General features: G+C 38.6%; 1 protein-coding gene and 1 pseudogene across 1 annotated transcript; both read left to right on the top strand.

Annotated features, from left to right (window-relative positions):
- On the top strand, positions 1-98 carry LOC112781110 (small nucleolar RNA R71; annotated as a pseudogene).
- A 14,866-nt stretch (positions 99-14,964) lies between these two features.
- LOC112777006 (large ribosomal subunit protein eL14) lies at positions 14,965-16,457 on the top strand. Its single transcript, XM_025821287.3, has 4 exons — positions 14,965-15,096; positions 15,216-15,317; positions 15,417-15,659; positions 16,187-16,457. The coding sequence occupies exons 1-4, from the start codon at positions 15,094-15,096 to the stop codon at positions 16,238-16,240; spliced, it is 402 nt and encodes a 133-aa protein (XP_025677072.1). The 5' UTR covers positions 14,965-15,093; the 3' UTR covers positions 16,241-16,457.
- Positions 16,458-21,821: the final 5,364 nt, after the last annotated feature.

Genomic DNA, 21,821 nt, shown 5'->3' with positions numbered 1-21,821 from the left:
GGTGGGCATTTCCTTGTCAAGTCCTTGAATCTCTCCCATGCCTCGTAGAGAGTTTCACCATCTTGTTGTCTAAAAGTCTGAACCTCAGATCGAAGCCTATTGACCTTTTGTGGAGGGTAGAAACGTGCCAGAAACTTGCTTTCCACCTCATCCCATGTTGTTAGACTCCCCCTTGGGAATGATTCCAGCCACTTAGCTGCTTTGTCCCTAAGTGAAAATGGGAACAAAAGCAGTTTATAGGCATCTTCCTGGACTCCATTGGACTTCACAGTGTCACAAATTCTCAGGAATTTTGTGAGATGTTGGTTTGGGTCTTCATTAGCACTTCCACCAAAAGAACAATGATTCTCCACCAGTGATATTAGCTGTGGTTTGAGCTCAAAATTGTTGGCCTGAATGGGTGGTTTCTGGATGCTGCTACCACAATTCCCAGAGGTTGGGTTTATGTATGAACTAAGAACCCTTCTCTCAGGAATGGCATTGTTTCCATCAGCTCTCTCATGGTTGTGAACTTCTCTATCCATGTTGAGATCTAGAGCTTCCTCAAAATTGTCCTCAGATTCTCCTTCAGATTCTTCTTCTCCCAGTACTCTCTTCCCTCTTGCTTCCCTTCTAAGTCTATGAAGGGTCCTCTCTGGTTCAGTATATGGAGGAGTTGATGTCTCTCCTCTCCTACCTGTCATACAAGAACACAGCACAGGCAACAAACAAGTGAAATACTCTTGGTTAATGGAAGAGTATGGTTAGAGCAATTGAGGAATTAATTCAAACAGTTAGTGAGTCAGTGAGTTAGTTGCTTGAATTTAAAGGCATAAAGAAAGAAAGCATGTAACAGAGTGCAGAAATTAAAATTCAACAAGTAACTTGTACTGAATTAATCAAAACAAAAAAAAATGCTCAATCTAGTTAACTTCCAATTTGAGAATTGTCAATCGAAAACCAATCCCCGGCAACGGCGCCATAAACTTGATGCACATAAACTAGTTATGCTACGATTTAGGAAATTGCACGATCGGCAAAATTCCTTCCGGCAAGTGCACCGGTTATCGTCAAGTAAAAACTCACAATAGAGTGAGGTCGAATCCCACAAGGATTGGTTGAGTGAGCAATTCGGATTAGAAGTGTGTTCTAGTTGAGCGGAATCAAGATTGAGATGAGAATTTGCGGAATGTAAAGTTGGCGGGAAAAGTAAATGACAAGAAATTAAAATGGCAGAATCTTAAATTGCATGAATTAAAGAGCAGAAATTAAATTGCTGAAATTAAAAAGGGAATGGGGGTGATTGCATGAATTGAGTTGCAGAATGTAAAGAGAAGATGTAAATCAGAATTGGGGGATTCATTGGGTTATAGGAGATATTGAGATCTCCGAATCAAAACATGTTTATCTCTTCCTCAACCAATGCGTTCATTGAATTTTGCTTGGCAATCTTATATGATTGGATCCCAATCCCTTGGCTCACCAATTCTCTCTAAAAATGAACAAATTCCCAATCCCTTGGTTTAAATGTTCATAAGAAGAGATGATGCTCGATCACTGATTATACCACACAGTTTCATGAACCACAATTTGGTAGGATTACATATCACAATATCCATCCAAACCCCAATCCAATTCACTGTGAGAAAGCTTCTCTAGCATGAATCCTCCATTCCTTTCCCAAGGTTCCGAAGGATTCCAATTATGGGTAGTTTCTTTCCCAAGACAACTACCCAATGGAATTAGATCGAGAAGCTTTCTAACAAAATTCAAGAGAAAAGATTGAAGAAGAAGATAAACTATTATTGATTCATTGAATTACAATAGAGCTCCCTAACCCAATGAAAGGGGGTTTAGTGAGTCATAGCTCTGAATTCAATTACAAAGATATGAAAACTAGCTCAAAGTGAAGGTAAAAGTCCTCTCTAACTTAAATTCTATCCTATTTATACACTTTCTATATTGAGCTTCTGTTGTGCTTCTTGGGCTTTGAGGCCTCTCCCTGCTTTCCTTTTGTCTTGGGTTTATGATCCATAATCTTGATGAGGTTGTTGATCCAAATTCTGTAACATTCATTGAGCCAACTTAGTGATAATCAAATAATGACACATGACTCAATAAATTGAGATTTCAAACTCATCAATCCTTCAGGCCCAATCTCATAAACCATGATATTCACTTGGGTTTCATACCAGGGTAAGTTTAAGTTAATGTTTGTGCTCAAAGACTAACTTAAACCGCAATATTTTTGGCCCAGAAACCTTTTCCAAGAGTGGCGTTTAAGTTGCAGTTTAAGCTTAAACTGCAGCTTAAACGCCAGCCACTTCCAGTGAGGCCTTTTGTAGAAGCATGTTTAAGCTTCAGTTTAAGGTTAAACTGAAGCTTAAACGTGGAAATGGAAGAAGGCAGCCCTGGAGAGTCATGTAGTCGAACACGTTTAAGCTTCAGTTTAAGGTTAAACTGAAGCTTAAACGTGGAGATAGGAAGGGCAGCCCTGGAGGTCGAACACGTTTAACCTCCAGTTTAAGGTTAAACTGGAGGTTAAACGTGGAAAAGGAAGGAGGCATCCTGGAGGTCGAACACGTTTAACCTCCAGTTTAAGGTTAAACTGGAGGTTAAACGTGGAAATGGAAGGAGGCATCCTGGAGGTCGAACACGTTTAACCTCCAGTTTGAGGTCAAACTGGAGGTTAAACGTGGAAGCTTAGAATGGTAGCCCTGGAGGTGTCGAACACGTTTAACCTCCAGTTTGAGGTCAAACTGGAGGTTAAACGTGGAAATGGAGAAAGCAACCCTGGAGGAAAGTTCTTGGTCGAACACGTTTAAGCTCCAGTTTGAGGTCAAACTGGAGCTTAAACGTGGAAATGGCTCCCTGGTGCTCTTCCCACTTCTGGCGTTTAACCTCCAGTTTAAGGTTAAACTGGAGGTTAAACGTGGAACTCCTTGCTGAGTGGCATTCTCATTCTGACGTTTAACCTCCAGTTTAAGGTCAAACTGGAGGTTAAACGTGGACATGCTTCTTTGGTGAGACTTTCCATTCTGGCGTTTAACCTCCAGTTTAAGGTTAAACTGGAGGTTAAACTTCAATTCCAGCATTTCTTAGCCTTCATGATTCTGGCGTTTAAGCTCCAGTTTAGGCTTAAACTGGAACTTAAACTCCACATGTGATAATCAAGCTTCCTTTGTTGATTTTGTTACTTCCTTGCCTAGCCTCTTCTTCCCTGAAATCATCCAAACAATTGCATCAAAGTCTTGCAAATTTTCATGAGAAATCTTCCATTCATAGCATTCAAGTAACATAACTAAAACTCATGGAATTTGCATCAAAATCATATTGTTTGGATGGTTCATTGCTTTGTTCTTCCTTTAACCATTTTTGGTTACTTTAAGCTCAAGAAAATGCATAAAACAACTAAAACTAACAGAAAAATGCTAGTGAAACTAGCCTATGATGCCTTGGCATCAATTACCAACATACTGAAGCAGCTACAGCTGAATCAACAACAACCTCAGCCTCTCCCGCAACAACAATGTCAACAGTTGGTTCCTCTGAGAGTGTACGGAATATGTGCCTGCTATACTCATTACACTGATGAGTGTCCACAGCTCTAACAAGAAGACAACACCTTGGCAGCTACCCATAATTTCTACGATCGCCCAAATCCAGGATACTATCAACAAGGCGGTAATTATAACCAAGGTGAGAACTACAATCAAGGTTGGCAAGATAACTCCAACCAAGGATGGAGAGATAATTCCAACCAAGGATGGACAGACAACTACAACCGAGGAGGCAGAGACAATGGAGGAAATCAGAGGTGGAACAATAACAGACAGCAGAACCAAAACCAGCCTTACCGAGCACCTCACCAAAGGTAGTCCCAAGCGCCTCAGAACAACCAACAGCAGGCCCCTCAAATCACTTACCCCCTTCTTCTAATGATGAGATGCTTCGCTCTCTTGCGCAAGGACAGCAAGACATTCAGAATACACTTAACTCTACCATAAACGGTCTGAACGCTACTTTGCAAGCGCTCATCTCCCGGATGGATTCACTATCTACCCCCAACAATCAACTTTCAGACTCCAGTGCAATTCCTTCTCAACCTTTACCCAACCCCAAAGGTGGAATCAATGCCATTACTTTGAGGTCCGGAATGACACTGCAAGAGAGGAATCATAAGGAGCCAAGCTCAAAGGAAGACATTCAAGTTGAAGACATTGTTGAGGTAGAGGATGTTGAAGAAGAGGAGGAAGTACAAGACATGGTTGAAGAAGAAGTGGCTCAACGAAGGAATGGAGCACCAAAAGAAGATAAAGTTACAAGAGAAGCCATTCCCATTCCCATTCCCACACCTTGCTAGGAAGTCCATAAAGTAGATGGAGCTCGATCCCAAGATGGTGGAGATCTTCAAAAAGGTTGAGGTAACCATTCCCCTTTTTGATGCCATTCGCCAGGTACCTAAATATGCGAAGTTTCTAAAAGATTTATGCATGAATAAAGATAAAATACAGGATTTAGAAACTATTCCTCTAGGTAGCTCTATTTCTGCTTTAATGGGTGATATACCGGATAAATGTAGTGATCTGGGTCCATGCATGGTTACTATTACTATAGAGGGTGTGAAATTTTCTGATTACATGTGTGATTTAGGCGCGTGTGTGAGTATTAGGTCATTATCTGTATATGATGCTTTGAGGCTCCCTCCCTTAGAAAGGTCGGCAGCACGTTTTGTTTTGGCAGATAAAAGCATAATCTCGGTGGTAGGAATTGCCGAGGACGTGCTGGTGAGCATTAAGGGGTTAACATTCCCTATTAACTTCTATATTTTGGAGATGCCCCCTAATGACTTAGGAAGACCATCTTTCATCCTCCTTGGAAGGCCATTTCTGAAGACTTCAAGGTTCAAATTGGATGCTTTCTCTGGAATTTACTCTTTTGAGATAGATGGCAGAGCAGTGAGTTTCAACCTGGATGAAGCTATGAAGCACCATCCGGAAGATCATTTCATCTTCCAGTGCGACATCATTGATGAGATTGTAACTGCAGTCCAGCAAGAAGAAGTAGAAGAGCTGCACATGGCGCAAGGTGCAAGTGTGGGAAAACCCTCTGAACAAGATGAAGACACCTTGCCACCATCACCAGCTCCAGATGATCAAGTGCCTAGCAATGAGCAGAAAATGGAATTGAAGCCCTTTCCACCCCACCTCAAGTATGCTTACCTTGAGGATAATCAGAAGCTCCCAGTTATTATTGCAAGGGAACTCACTTCCCAACAGGAGGAGCAGCTGCTTAGTGTGCTGAGAAGACACAAGAAAGCAATTGGGTGGAGCTTGGCGGATATAGTAGGTATCAGCTCTCAAGTTTGTGAACACCGGATATTTTTAGAAGAGGGAGCAAGGCCTGTCCGTCAACCTCAAAGGCGGTTGAACCCCACCATCTTAGAGGTTGTCAAGAAGGAAGTGACAAGGTTGCTTAAAGCTGACATCATCTATCCAATCTCGGATAGTGAATGGGTCAACCCAGTAGAAGTGGTGCCCAAGAAGTCTGGAGTCACAACAGTGAAAAATGAGCATGGAGAGCTCCTGACAACTAGAGTGCAGAACTCCTGGAGGGTGTGCATTGATTACAGGCGCCTCAACCAGGTTACTCGCAAGGATCACTACCCCCTGTCCTTCGTCGATCAGATGCTTGATCACCTGTCAGGTAAATCACACTACTATTTTCTATATGGTTACACTGGCTATTTTCAAATTCATATAGCTCCTGAAGATCAGGAGAAAACTACTTTCACATGTCCCTTTGGAACGTATGCATACAAGAGGATGCCTTTTGGCTTATGTAATGCACCGGCTACTTTCAAAAGATGCATGATGAGTATTTTCTCAGATCTTATTGAGAGCTGTATGGAAGTTTTCATGGATGACTTTAGTGTGTATGTTGATTCATTTAACCTTTGCTTGGATAGTTTAGCTAAAGTATTAGACATGTGTGTTAGTTCAAACCTTGTATTAAATTTTGAAAAATGTAATTTTATGGTAAAACAAGGTATTGTTCTAGGACACGTTGTTTCTAATACTGGTATTTCAGTTGATCCAGCAAAGGTAGATGTGATTTCTAGTTTACCTTACCCCTCCTCTGTGAGGGAAGTCCGTTCATTCCTTGGTCATGCAGGTTTCTACCGGAGATTTATCAAGGACTTCTGTAAGGTAGCATTGCCTTTATCCAGACTGCTGCAGAAGGATGTTGAGTTTGAGCTGAGCGAGGACTGCATGGAAGCGTTTGATAAGCTGAAGATCGCCCTAACTCAAGCTCCGATTGTGAGAGGACCTGACTGGAGCCAGCCATTTGAGATTATGTGTGACGCCTCCAACCAAACAGTAGGAGCGGCGCTGGCTCAGCGCGAAGGTCTACTGAAGAAACATGGCATTGTGCACAAGGTAGCAACATCTTACCATCCTCAGACCAATGGGCAAGCCGAGGTGTCTAATAGAGAGATAAAGCACATATTGGAGAAGATAGTCAAGCCTCATAGGAAGGACTGGAGTACCAGACTTGTAGATGCACTCTGGGATTATCGGACAACATACAAGACACCCATCGGAATGAGTCCCTTCCGCCTATTATACGGAAAGGCTTGTCACTTCCTAGTGGAGGTGGAGCACAAAGCTTTCTGGGCTGTAAGGGAATGCAACATGGAATTTGAAAAGGCCGGTACTGAAAGGAAGCTGCAACTAGCAGAACTGGAGAACCTTCGACTCGAAGCATATGACAACTCCAAACTATACAAAGAGAAGGTGAAGGTTGTGCATGACAAGCATATCAAGAGAAGAGAGTTCAGACGTGGGGAGCTAGTTCTCCTTTACAACTCAAGGTTGAGGCTCATTCCAGGCAAGCTGCGATCAAGGTGGGAAGGCCCCTATAGAGTAGAGAAGGCAGAGCCATACGGAGTCTTACACCTGAGTTATCCCTCAAGCTCCAAATTCATCAAGGTCAATGGCCACCACTTGAAGCTGTATCATGGTGAGAAGATGAAGAACAATAAGGAGGTAGAGATCTTCTTCTGGGAGGATCCACCAATAGAAGAAGATTGAGCTTGTGGACCATCCAACTTAAGGACGTAAAAGCAAAGTGCTAGGTAGGAGGCAACCCACCATGGTATGATCGTCCCTTTTCATTCTTAGTTTTATTTTATTTTGTTTTTATCAATGTTCATTCATAATTATTGCATAATCACCTGCATTCTGCATAAAAAAAAGCATTCGACGCGCAAGCGTCTAGGACGCATATGCGTCATATGTGAATGCGAGAATAATAGGAATTGAACAGAGAGTTGGGCAGGAGTGGCGCTGAAACCATGCTTTGCGCACAAACAAGTCCACGCGTATGCGTACCTCACGTGTGCACGTCGCTTGCGCTTTCAGCAGCCCACGCATAAGCATCCCTGATGCGTACGCGTGACCCTGGAAATCGGCGTAAATAGCGTGCTGAACAGAGAGTTGTGATGGTTTAGGGCTAGAACTGTGCTAGAAGCACAAACCCCATCACGCGTACGTGTCCCTGACGCGCACGCGTCGTATGCAATTTTGGCCCCCAGCCCAGACTGAACAGAGAGTTGTGTGTGCGCGGGACTGTACTCGCGCGATTGGCACAACCAAAGGCAGGCGCATGCGTCCCAGACGCTTACGCGTCGCATGCGTCGCATGGTTCAACCAGTACGCCGCCAGATTTCAATTATTCCCTCCCCCAATCCTAATTCTTTTTCAATCCTAATTCTCCCTTATTTCTTCTTCCTTCTTTCTTCATTATTCCTTCTTACTATCTACTACTTTCTTCCTCCCTTTTTCATCTTCTACCTCAGGTTCTTTTCTTCCTCTGCTCTACTCTTTCATTCTTCTTTCAATTATTGTATTTATTTGTTTTTCTTTCTTCTAAATTTTTCTTTTAAGCTTAGTTATTTATGGTTTCTTTTTCATTCTTTTGTCATGCATTTTTATGTTGGCATTGGAGTTTTATTTGGGTAGTACCTTGTTTTCATTAAGCTTGTGGATACTATGAGGAGTGATTTGACAATTGACATTTAAATTTGGCTCTCATATACATTTGGATTCATTATTTTCATTCCTATTTTAATTTGCACACCAAGTGTTTGTGAAAAAGCTTTTATGGCATTTTGAATTTTATTTTGTTTTACTCTCCCACTTTAATGCCTCTTTTTCACAACACTTGTACTCCACATGTATTTGGGATTATCATTCACAATTGTCATCATACAAGTGCTCTTTAATTTGGCACATTTAATAATTGATGCTTGAGTTATGCTTCTCATGCCTATTACTTGCATCTAATTTTTATGAATTGCCTTCTTGCTCTTAATTGATGTCTTACCTACATGTTGTAGCTACCATGTATTTAAACGATCACCTTTTCTTTGGCATTCATTCTCACTTGGAATTTCTTCCTTCCAGTTCTTTAGTTATCTATATTTAACAGTCTCCTTCTTTCTTTCTTCCTTAGGCATGGGTACCAAGAAAGGAAAAGAGAAGGCCACTGACAAGACACCGGCAAGGAGAGGAACCAAGAGAGCTCTGGCTAAGGCACCACCATCTACCAGCGTCAAACCACCAACAAAGCGGGTGAAGAGGATCATTAAAGTTGATGAAGTAGAGAAAGTCTTTCCTGCACGGGACTCCACACGGTTCACTAACCGTTATTGCGAACAGATGTTCCCCATCCTAGCCGAGAGGAACTGCAACAATGAGCATCTACTCATTGTCCCAACACACTTTGTTGATTTTGTGGAGCCCCGCATCGAGAGGAGACAGTGGGGATTTTTGAGGAGGCAGCCGCGGGAGGCCAACTTATCATGGGTAGTTGAATTCTACTCCAACTTCTACTCGCCTACCCTGCAGACTGTCTATGTTCGTCAGCAGCAAGTCCCTGTCTCCGAGAGTGCCATACAGCAAGCACTGGATCTTCCACCTAGCCCAGAGGGATGGGATGCATATCAAGAAGCCTCTCTTAAGCACCAAATATATCAGTTCGACTGGGATAGCGTCCTTGGAGTTATAGCCCAACCTGGCAGTACCTGGATCTATGGGCAGCATCAGTCAAAATCCAAGAGCATCTCAACCCAGTCACTTACCTTTGAGGCTCGCGTGTGAGCACAGATTATGTCTCACTATATCTTTCCGAGCACTCACGAGTCCACCTTCACCGCGGACATGGCTGTTCTCATCTGGTGCATCCTGACAGAGCAACCTCTCAACCTGCCCCGACTCATCCGGCAGGCAATCGGACATGTACAGATTGTGGATAACCTGCCTTTCCCTATCTTGGTTTCAGATTTAGTCTCTGTAGCAGGTGTGTCCTACCGGGCAAGAGACACGACGGTCATGATCCCTAGGGCCGACCAGTATGTCCCGAATGGAAAGTACATCAGGCCACCAGTTCCCTCTGTGAGCCGGCCTGCAGGCCCATCTTTGGATACTCCTCCTTCTTCTACTCCACCATCATCCACACCACAAGCACCATCCATCCATCAGATGTTCCTTCAGATCCTTGAGAGGTTCGACCGGCAAGACCGGCGGATGGAGCAAATGGAGTACCGTAACAAGCGCCAATACAACTATCTGAAGGAACTCATTGTTGGTACTCACCCACCTCTAAAATAGAAGGACACCCTGGACTCCCCTTCATCCAGTAGCACAGGGAGCCATGGCGAACCAGACAGCGGAGGCAATGCTTCCAGTCCTACCTTACTCCTTACTGATGGCACGGAGGACCATGCCAAGCCTTAAGTGTGAGGAGGTCAGTCCTTGACTTTCGGAGGTAATTTCTCTCTCTTAACACCAACATTTGACTTTTTCTTTTGTTAGGTAGGATAGATTGCATGTATGTTTTGCTTGGTTAAAGTAATAAATTTCTTTTCAAGACCCTATTTTATAATATTTCACTAATTTAAATTGAAAATTTGTGTTAAACTTGTTTGAAGATTTTAATTTGGAACATGGTTTATAGCTAAGAACACACAACCTGTGAGATTTGAGCTTAATTATATGGTTACATTATTTAACCATGATTTTTATTCTTGTGTGTTTTCTTCTCTATGATTGTAATCTATAGTTTGTTCCATTTTATATGTCCATTGTTTAGTGTATTTGCATGCATGCATATAATTGAGGCCATCATTTGTTATTAGCTCACTTATCCCAAATAGCCTACCATTTCAATTACCTTTTTTTGCCACCTTGAGCCTTTTAATCCCCATTTGTTCTGTATTTTACCACATAACTAGCCTTAAGCGAAAAACAATTAATTACCCCAATTGAATCTTTGGTTAGCTTAAGATAAAGATTGTGTATCAATTAAGTGTGGGAAATTATGGGAACTTGGGTTGATGAAATAATGTTGACAAAAGTATTGGAAATTTGGGTGCATACTCATGTGAGACCAGAAAGACCATGTGCATTGATATGTTATGTTTGCTTTCATGTTCATCCAAAAAAAAAAAGAAAAAAAAATAAATAAATAAAATAAATTATTACAATATAGATAAATAAGTAAATTAATAGAGGGACAAAATTACCCCAATATTAAGTTTAATAAAAGATCAATGCATATGTGGTGAAATTAAAGAAAATTTGATATATGAGTATGTGAAATATACAAAACTGAATTTATGGGTAGCTAGGCATGATTTTAGAATTACATAGAGTGTGTGTGTGTTAGGTGAGAGCTTAGGTTAGTCAAAGATTCATATTATAGCTCACTTGGCCATATATATATATCATCACCTTACCTTAGCCCCATTACAACCGTGAGAAGACCTCATGATGTTTGCATTGGTATACTAAATATTTGTTGATTGGTTAGATGAAGAACAAAGTTTTAGAAAGCATGACTAGAGAAGAGTAGAGTGGATTGACCCTAGACACTTGAGAGATTAGAGTGCGTATACACTATCAGTGAGGGTTCAATGCTTGATTCTATGTTCCCTGCTTTCATGAGCTATCTTCTTACAAGTTTACTTGTCTTTTACTGTATGATTTGAATTAGTGGAATCTGATTTATGCTTGTCTTGGAGAACTTGTTTACTTTTGACCAAGTAGATAGAAACATCTTAGCATATAGTTGCATTGCATGAGTCTTGCTTTCTCCCATTTATTCCTTTTGTCTCCTTGAGCTTAGCATGAGGACATGCTAATGTTTAAGTGTAGGGAGATTGATAAACCACTATTTTATGGTTTATCTTGTGCTCAATTGAGTGGTTTTTATCAAGTCTTTGCACACTTATTCATACAATTTGCATGATTTTACAATTCCTTCCCAATTTTGTTCTATGGTTGAAAACTTGCTTCCTAAGCCTTTAAATTGTGTATTTTAATTCCCCTTTATACAATTCGATGCCGCGATATGTGTGTTAAGTGTTTTCAGGCTATATAGGGCAGGAATGGCTTATAGGATGGAGAGGAAGCTTGCAAAAATGGAAGGAGCACAAGAAATAAAGGAGATAACCCGCGAGGATCGATGCGCACGCATGGCTCACGCGTGCGCGTGATTTGGAGATTTTCATAGCGACGCGTGCGCGCACCTGACGCATACGCGTGATAAGCGAGATTGCACAGTGACGCGTGAGCGTACCTAACGCGTACGCGTGACACGCGAAGAAGACTATCGACGCGTACGCGTGACATGCGCCATGTGCAGAAAATACAGAAGACGCTAGGGGCAATTTTGGGCTGAGTTTGGACCCAGTTTTCGACCCAGAAACACAGACTAGAGCCAGGGGACAAGCAGAGACTCAACACACATTCTCATTCGCATAGTTTTTAGTTTTAGTTTTGAATCTTAGAGAAAGAATACTACTTCCTTTAGGGTTCTTCACTTTCAAAGTTTTTAGAGTTTTATGCTTTTGATTTGGATATTGAGAAGAGTTACTGCCTCCATTTAAGTTTCTATCATTCTAGTTTGTTTCCTTATTCCCTTACTCTTTTAATCACCCATTAACCCTGTTCAGATTTACATATGGATATCTTTGATTTTGGAATTTATTAAAGCAAAGAACTATTTTTACCTTTAATTAATTTTCTGTTATTATTTGAATTTCCATGTCTTCTTTCCTTCCCCTTTTATCGTTTATGAAAATGGCATTCATGTTAATGGAGTAGACTCCCAACTTGACTTGGGAGTTGATTAAAAAGAGACCCTTGAGTTGGAATACTCAAGTGTTAATTGAAAATTGGAAGTTGTTGGCTGGCTTTCTAGTCACTAACGCTAATCCTTCCATAGAAGAGGATTAGGACTTGTGAATTGGGGTTGGTTCAGTTACTTGACTTTCCTTTATTCGGTAAGGGATAACTAAGTAGAAACAACAACCTATTACCATTACACTTGGGAAAATTCAACAAGGATAGAACTTCCAATTAATCTTCTCCCAGTCAAGGCTTTTTATTTCAAATATATAAAACCTCTTGTTAATTTTCATTACTTTTATTTATAATCATTTATTTTTCTGTTCTCCAACTCTAAAATTTCTCGAAAAACTCCCGACCAATAAATAGCACTCTTTTGTCAACTCGTTGGGAGACGACCTGGGATTTCTACTCCCAGTACTTTATTCTTAAATTGTGACAACCCTTTTTAAATTGATAAGCGGAATTTTCGTCGGTTAAGAACTGTACTTGTAACGCTGTTCTTATTATAAATTCTTAATCGGCAATTTTTCACCACATCAATGATCAAGACAAGAGAGCAAGAAACATAAATAAAACTACATTAAAATAAAAATTAAATGCTGAAATTAAAGAGAAAGTAAACTAAAAACTCTAATTCTAGAGAGAAGGGGGAGCTTCTCTCTCTAGAAAAACTAAATAAAAACATGTAAAAACCTAAACCTAAGTGCTCCCCCTTCATCCTTCTTCACTTTGACTTGAAATAGCTTCAGAAATGAGTTGGACTGGGTTTTGGAGGCCCAGAATTTGCCCCCAACGATTTGCAATTAATGAGCTAACGTGCCAGGACTTGTGCGTACGCACACTTAATCTTATGTCCACTATAGCAAATTGTATATCATTTTGAAGCTCCAGATGTTAGCTTTCCAATGCCACTGAAACTTTCTCATTTGGACCTCTGTAGCTCAAGTTATGATCAATTTAGTACATAGAGGTCAGGGTTGGCAGCTTTCCAAACCCTTCATTTCTTGAATTCTTCCACTTTGTATGCTTTTCTTCCTCACTTCTTCAATCCATACTTGCCTTATAAGTTTGAAATTACTCAACAAACACATCAAGATATCAAATGGGATTAAAGTGAATAAAATTTAGTAATTAAAAGGCCTAAAAAGTATGTTTTTACTTTCAAGCACAATTTAGGAAGAATTCAAGAAACTATGCTATTTCAATGGATAAATGCAAGAAACGTTGATGAAATCCACCTAAATAGAGCAAATATATATCATGAAATGTGGATTCATCAATCCTTCCCAAGTTTCATTACCTTTTCTAGTTCCCTAACAGCTCTCTCGTTCAACTCTGACCTTGCTTTTCTGATTTGCTGAGTTTTTGGGATACCCTTTTTCCTTTTTTTTTTCCTGATTTACTATACCATTACCTGATTCCAAGACAGCATTGTACCTATCACCGTTCATTGCTTCTACTTCAGCCTCCTCTTTTTAATATTGATCTCCCAGAATTATTATTTGTCCATCTCCTATTTGCTCTTGCTGATTTGCCCCTCTTTCTAAAGAATTTGCTGATACACTGGTCTAAGAGCTTCTTGCTCCTACTTGACTTGACTTTTCTTCTCTCTCTTGCTGTCTTTTTAGCTCTATTCTCTGATGCAGACTTCTTTTATGTGCCTCTCATTGCTTATCCATCTAGTTGTTCTATTCATACTTCTGCCTTTTAATGCTTGCCTTCCTTGCTTCATTATCAATCGATCTCAATCCAAGAGTAGTAAGTTCTGGTCCATATTTAGGGATATTTGGATTTACAATAGACATAGCTATTTCTTCAGTGTAAAATCTTTTATTATACCCAATTCTCCCACATTTGTAACAATAATCATGCAGTTTCTCATACTTGAATTTAGCCCATGAATGACTTCTTTCATTTTTTTTGAACTAAAACCCAGTTTTTAGTAGCAACTAAACATTAATTTCAACTCTGATACTCAAAAAATATCTTAGCATATTTCCTTAAACAAATGAATTTTACCACTTATCACTCTACTTAACATTGCTCCTATTTTTTTAGCATTGTTTGTATTAATTTTATCATAAGATAGCCCATGTATTTGAACTCAAATAGAAAGCTAATTATAGTTTACCTCATTAATGGATAGATTGAGACTCCACCATTAAAGACTCAATATATGGCCTTCTATTTTTCATGGTCATCTATCATACGCTTTTCTTGTTTCATCCTGACTTTTAAAGTTCAAAATGAAGGGGTTAGGTCCTGCACTAGTAATCACTGGCCCAACAACTTCTCCATGAAAACTCGACCAACTAGTTTTTTATTAGTGGCTCCTTCTTGATGTGTTGGAGACTCCTCAAGTTTAACAATGTTTTCTTCCATGCCACCAAGTGACATATCTTTCATGATTCTTGTATAAGTATTTTCTCTTGTAATGATCGTTAATTTTCACTTGTGATAAGCTAATAGGTGTAAACATGTTTATATAAATAAAGAGTTGAGTACAGAGGCTCTGCTTGTCGAAGAAGTTCAGCTCCACTTATGGAGAGTGTAAGGCTCCACTCTTTAGAGAAGTGAATAACTTCCAGTGTATTTTTTTTTTTTTTTGGTCAAGAATAACTTCCAGAGTATCAAATCCGAAGGATCTATTTTTTTTTGTCTTTAAAAAAAAAGGAAAGAAAAATGAGAGGGGCCCAATAGCCTAATACAATTTTGTCATAGTTTATTTTGGAAGTCATGGATAAAAACTCTTGTTGAATGTGGCCCAGGCCTGAACGAATCCCAGGGTTATTTCAAAGACAAAGCCCATCACTGCGATGAAACGCGCCTTTATAAAACTAACTACAAAGCGCAATACAAAACCCTAGCTTTCTCTGTTCTCACTCGCCTCCTCGCTCCGCCTCTCTCCAACACAAAAATGGTGAATCTCTCTCTCTCTCTCTCTCTCTCTCTCTCTCTCTCTCTCTCTCTCTCTCTCTCTCTGTGTGTGTGTATGATTGCAATCCTAACTAACACAAACACTGTTTACTATTGTCGCAGCCGTTCAAGAGGTTCATCGAGATCGGGAGGGTGGCCCTCATCAACTACGGCAAAGAACACGGCAGGCTCGTCGTCATCGTCGACGTTATCGACCAGAACAGAGTAAGCTAAAGTTCTAACCTTTTTCGCAATTCAACAAACCCCATTTCGCCCGTTTCCCCAAAACGCATCTGGGTAACGTCGTTTTGATGGCGCACGCAGGCTCTGGTTGATGCACCTGACATGGTTAGGTCACAAGTGAACTTCAAGAGACTGTCATTGACGGACCTCAAGGTTGACATAAAGAGGGTGCCGAAGAAGAAGGAACTGATTAAAGCCATGGAGGATGCTGATGTCAAGAACAAGTGGGAGAAGAGTTCCTGGGGAAGAAAGCTCATTGTTAGGAAGACTAGGGCTAACCTTAATGATTTTGATAGGTTCAAGCTCATGCTGGTCAAAATCAAGGTTTGAAATTTCATGATTCTATTTTTTTTAATTTAAATGATTTTAATATTTTTTTCACATGCCATGTTTTGGTGTTTTGTTAACTAGTTTGAAGTTTGTTAAGGAATGAAACTTATATTTAAGTTGTTATATTTATTCTAGTAATGTAGTTCATTAGTTTCCTAAGTCCATTAGAAGCTGAGGATACTTTGTTTAGATTAGTGTCCACATAATTAAGTGTATATATCTATAAAAAATGTGAAGAATTGTGGGAGAATTGTTATGATATGACCTCCTAAAAAATTTTCCTAGCTATTGTCCTAATTGCTCAACAAATGCTTGAAAATATTTAGTGCATTCCATATCCTGAAACATAAACAGGACTCTGTTTTGATTAGAGATTAGGAAGGTATTTAAGAGAATGGTTTAGGAAGATAAATCATTTTTATATTCTATCATCTTAATTAATGTGCATGTTGGCTAGTGTTCCTTATTGTTGTGATTGTTGTCCATGCTAACATTGAATTCTTTTGGGGGTAATTTTGCAGAAGGCTGCTGTTGTTAGGCAAGAGCTTGCAAAGTTGAAGAAGACCTCAGCTTAGGCGTTGTTTCTTATAGAAAAATGTTCAAATTTTGTTATGGATTACTTTCATTTACAGCTACTACACCTTTGATTGTTGTGAGCTTTTTATTTTTTGTTACAAGGTATCATTAATTAGACACATCGAGTTTTTACTATTCAGATTTTTAATCTTAGGGATTCATCATGTGAGGTGCTTTCTATTGTTGCTTCAATATTTCAGTGTTGATCTTTTCCAACCTTTTTATGTCAGATGTTAGTCGCTGGTTTAAAATTGTCTATTTTAAAATTAAAATTTGATAAACATGGAACTGATTTTGATGGTTTGGTTTATATGGTTTTTCTTTGAAAAGCAAGGTTTTGTTATAATGTCTTCTTCTATAAAAAATGACATGTTTTGTGTGTGTTTATCGCAAACTAACTATCCCACTTGTCAGTACCACCACCATCAACTTTCATATTAGCGAATACTTCTTGGCCTCTATTGTTCCCGTTGAACCTTCCAATGGCCACCACATCTACACTGTTAAGTTGTCATTCTTCTTGTTCTTCCCACTCAACTGTGGTGCTGAGGGTGTTGCTTCTTTACACCATTTCTAGTGTCACTTCTTTCCACCTTCCAAAAGTTATACTCTCAACTCTGCTTTTTTAGAGTTGTTTCGACTTGTTGATCACCATAAATAGAGTATCCTGTCAAGTACCGTCTTCTATCATTTCCATGGCTTCATTAACATTTTCTCCTTAACATTTAGGTAAATTTTATGGTGTTTATAATTTGGTATTTAATTTTTGTCTAATTTATTTTTTATGACAAATTTTAAATATTTAATAATTATTTATTTTTATATTTTAAAAATTAAATAATTTTTAATTTTTTTGTTAAGTTAGATAAACATTTTTAGATACCATAATAATTATTTAAAATTTATTTTCCAATTGTTTGTTATTACTAGTTCAACCTAATTTGTTCAATGATAATTAGAGTAATTTTTCACGTCCAAACAATCTTACATTTTAAGTTCATCCAAGTGATTTGAGTTATATGCTTTTCTCCCATTGTGCTGTTGCTTCTTCTTTTTCTTTACTCTGGATGTTGCGTCTTCTTATCTTTTTTTTTTTTAATTTAGTTACTCGTCACTAATAACACTTCTTCCTCTTCCTATTGGAATTTCATCTCCTTTTTTTTCATCTTTCTTCTCCATCATCATCATCATCATCATAATTATCATCGTTATCGTTATTGTCTTCGTCGAATATATATCGTCGTTATTGTTATCATCGAATTCGAATTTATATAATGGACAGTTTTCGGTTCATTTGGTATTATACAATGGTTTCATTTGGAGCTAATTTTCGGTTCGTTCGAGACACAAGTGTTTCTGAATTCGAATTTATATAATGGACTATTTTCGGTTCATTTGGTATTATACAATGGTTCGTTTTGATAATATTTTCAGTTCATTCGATTACCAAAGAGAATCAGAATCAATAAAGATGTTAGCAAAATATTGGTGGCGATAAAGATGATGAAAGAGGAAGAAGAAAAGGGAGGAGATCAAAGAAATTTAAATAAAAAAAAGTAGGAGGATAAGGAGATGGATGTGGTGGTATGGTGGTGGTAACTAGGGGTGGCAAGCTGTCCCACCCCGCCCTGCCTAATTGCGGGTTGGCGGCTAGCCCGCCAAAACTCTTTTTTTTTTTTTTACTATTAACTACTAAATAATATATATAATTTTACAACCATATTAATAAATTTATAATTTCTAAAAGCATAAAAAATTATATTTTTTTATATTCACGAACATTAAAGTCTTTGTAATTATAAATATCTAATAAACATAATTATAAACCAAGTTTTCATCCAAAACATAATTATAAATATTGTTTCCAAAACAATATTGTCTCCAAAACAAAATAAACATAATCCAAAACATAATTATAAATATTGTCTCCAAAGCAACATAAATATAATCCAAAACACTCAATTTTCATCTTCATACTCTTGTAAGTTAGGTTGGAGGAAGTTAGGTTTTGGTAAAAAAAAAATTGCAAAAATATCCCCTTGCCAAAAGCCCTGCCAAAGCCCGCCAAAACCCGTGGTTTAAGCGGTGCGGGTTAGGCAGGCTTTTGCTCTTTGGCGGTCCCAATTTTCCAGCCCGACCAGCCTTTTTTGGCAGGTTACGTGGGTCGGGCCGTCGAGTTTAGACCCGTTTGCCACCCCTAGTGGTAACAATGACAATAATGAAAAAAAAAAAAGAAGAAAAAGGAGAATGAGAAGAAGCAGGAAGAGGAGGAGAAAGACGAAGAAGAATATGAAGTCTCGCAACGTAAACTAAATGACTTGGGTGAACTTAGATGTAAAATTACTTGAATGTGTCGCAGGACTCTGATAATTAATTAGAACTTGTTGAATGAATTGACTAATGGTCTAACCAAACACATTTAGACCCACACGATCTCCACCCTAAAAGAGTGAAAGTTAATGAAACGGTCTTAAGCTTCTATTTTCAGCGGAAGATGATTTGGGACATCTTCATCGGGAGTATCTGCCATTATAAAATTAGAATTAGAACTTTATAAGTTGTTCATATCCTGCCCCAATATATAAAAATTAGGTCCAAGAAAACAGAAAGACCCACTAACAAAGTGGCCTTTCACGATAGGCCCGACCTCTTAAAGAGGTTTTAAGAGGTCGGACAAAGATATAAAAGTCTAGTTTTACTTGACTAAACAAGTAACTGCCTCCTTAAATCTCTCCCGAGATCTCTACCTCATCTAGAAGGTAGATCCCAACAAACTCCCAAAATAAAGGGATCGCTCATCTATCAGAAAAGATAGATCTACTCCAAGAAAGATGGTTATTAACTCTACTATAAGTACACTAGCACCCCCCAAGTATAACTCATGTTCTATATTACTAAAAACCTACTTATAACCCTTACTAACTTAAGCATCGGAGTCTCTTGCAAATACCATCCCCACCTCCTCACGAGGAACTCGAACAGGCGGCACCTCAACACCAAGGAGGTCAGACGTTGCCACTCAAAGGGACCTGGACCCCACGTTCAGGTCCAAATCAACGTTTCAGGTAACCTTCGAAACTGAAGTGATTTCCAAAAGAGTTGCAAGTTAGATTTGATTTACTACGATTTGAAGATTTGACATTTTTATCCATCTCTCCTTGTCGAAGGAAGTTTGTTTGTTGATGTTTTTATTTTTTATTTTTTGTTTTCACTATATTTGTTAGTCTGACAAATTAAAAACTAAACCACGCAAATTTAAGCTTCATTTGAAAATTTGGTACTAACCAATAAATTAATACATGTATCGGGTTGAACCTGACACTTGCTTTTTCTTTTCTCTCTTCACACTATCATCTTTTGCATGAGGGAGAACGGAAAATGCTGACACTTGTGAAGCCAAGTTGTTAAAAAAATTATATAAAGAATTTGTTGACAATGAATAAATATAAGATAGTGAATTGAGACAATTTTGTAAATATTTTAGAGAGCTTCGTTGGATGGAAGAAGTCAAAAAAAAAAAAAAATCCATCAGATACTTCTTTAGCAAACTATCCCTCTTTTTCCTTTGTTCGTCGACGTTTGGTAGCCCTTGTTGCTGGCCGACACTAATCGACTGTTGTCAGCCCGATCAACCCCCCCCCCTCCTCAACAATTGCCAACAATCGTGGCCACCACCGAATGACATCAGGTAGCCCCAGCCAACATCTTGTGGTTCCGACTGACTGACTGCCAGCCCACATCCAATAGCCCCATCTCGACTGACCGTTGACCGACATCAATTGACTGTGGTTATTGGTTACGACGAAAGATTATATGGTAAAGAAAAATATAAAATCAAATAACTATATTGAGTTTTAGGATTTAGCTAAAATGAAGAATCGACGTTAAAGTTATTAATTAAAAATTTTATTATAAAAGAATTATATAAAATTTAATTTTTAATGTAATTATTTTATATTTATTAAAACAAAATATTTATAATTTTTTATTAATAATAATTTTAATTTATACTCTTAAGAAATATGTTAACTAAATCCTAAATTTTAACTAAAATCAATTCCTATTTCAACATAATTGATTCTAAAGACAATAATTCATTTGCCTTTTCGTTCTAGACACACTTTAACTTCAATGATCGTATTACTATGATTTTTGTGGTAGAGTTTATTGGTTACTTTTATTTTCAAGAAGCTATTTTTTAAATTATAAAATTATATTGAAGTATTTTATATATATTAAGAAATCTTACCTGTTAAAAAAGTCTTTCATCAGGATACTATTCTTTTATTTTTTAAAAAAAAAAAAGCGCCAAATTGAATTAGAAATTTATACATTATAAATTGGGCAAAAAACCATAATGAGCCAAAGCAAGAATCGTGTAACCAAAATGCGCCAAATCCAATTTCGTTTCAGCAATGAGCCAAAGTGTATTTTAATATAATTCGAACCAAGCTGGTTCGAATTTCTCTCCTTCATAATTCGAACCATCCTGGTTCGATTTAGTGTTGTAGGTATTTGAATAATTCGAACCAATAAGGTTCGAACTCCTCCCATACATAATTCGAACCACCCTGGTTCGAACTTCTCTCATACATAATTCGAACCAGGTTGGTTCGAATTATGCTTTGAAATCGATTCCATGTAATTCGAACCGGGCCGGTTCGAATTACTCCTAATGCACTCCTTCATAATTCGAACCAGGCTGGTTCGAATTAGGTGTGATTCGAGTATATAAGGAGTTCGAATCACCCTCATTCGAACCATTATCCCTTCACCCCTACCCCACAAAATCTCAGAGAAAACGACCCAGATTCTCTCCGAGGAAGACCTGAACGGACTACTCTACTGATGGGGGACGATCCGGCACAGTTATATCGGTTGGACGGAGTTGCTCATATAGCCGGGGTCATCAACGACGAGGTTAGTACGGAAATATTTTTGATTCAAGCGTTAGTTGTGCTTTAGTGGTTTTGTATCCTGGTTAGACGGTACTTTATGTTAGTGGTTTATGTAGGTGGTTTAGGTGAGGGGATTATATAGGTGGTTTATGATAGTGGTTTAAGCTAGTGGTATTAGTTAGTGGTTTATGTTAGTGGTTTAGGGTGGTGGTTTAGGGTAGTGGTTTTTGTTAGTGGTTTAAGTCAGTGGTTTTTGGTAGTGGTTTATGTTGGTGGTTTATGTTAGCGGTTTTTGTTAGCGGTTTTTGCAAGCGGTTTTTATATGTGGTTTAGGGTAGTTGTTTAATGCTAGGTGGTTTAAGTAAGCCGGTTTATTGAATTTCTTTCTTGTTAATGGCTCTCGTTAATTGTGGTATATGCTAGCGGTTTAGTTGTGTGGTTTAGGGTTTGTTTTCCATTTAGTTATCTTTCATGTGATGTTATGCTGTTTAATTTAGCGAAATGATTAATGTAAACCGGATTATGGAAACCGTTTTATGTAAACCCGTTTATGTAAATCGGTTTACTTTAAACCGGTTTATGTGAACCGGTTAACTGTAAACCGGTTTATGTGAACCGGTTTACTGTAAAACCTGTGTAGTTATATATCTCAGTATGCGTTTCTTTTCATGCGCAGCCCGAG

This window comes from Arachis hypogaea, chromosome 19 (assembly GCF_003086295.3).
Source record: "Arachis hypogaea cultivar Tifrunner chromosome 19, arahy.Tifrunner.gnm2.J5K5, whole genome shotgun sequence".
In the NCBI taxonomy this organism is placed as follows: domain Eukaryota; kingdom Viridiplantae; phylum Streptophyta; class Magnoliopsida; order Fabales; family Fabaceae; genus Arachis; species Arachis hypogaea.
Note: the sequence above shows the minus strand (reverse complement) of the source record. Positions and strands in the feature narration are given on the sequence as shown.

Excerpts from the sequence above, each read along its gene's own strand:
- LOC112777006 (XM_025821287.3), top strand. Across the intron at positions 15,318-15,416 it reads ACGTTATCGACCAGAACAGA|GCTCTGGTTGATGCACCTGA; the intron begins GTAAGCTAAAGT and ends TGGCGCACGCAG. Across the intron at positions 15,660-16,186 it reads TCATGCTGGTCAAAATCAAG|AAGGCTGCTGTTGTTAGGCA; the intron begins GTTTGAAATTTC and ends GTAATTTTGCAG.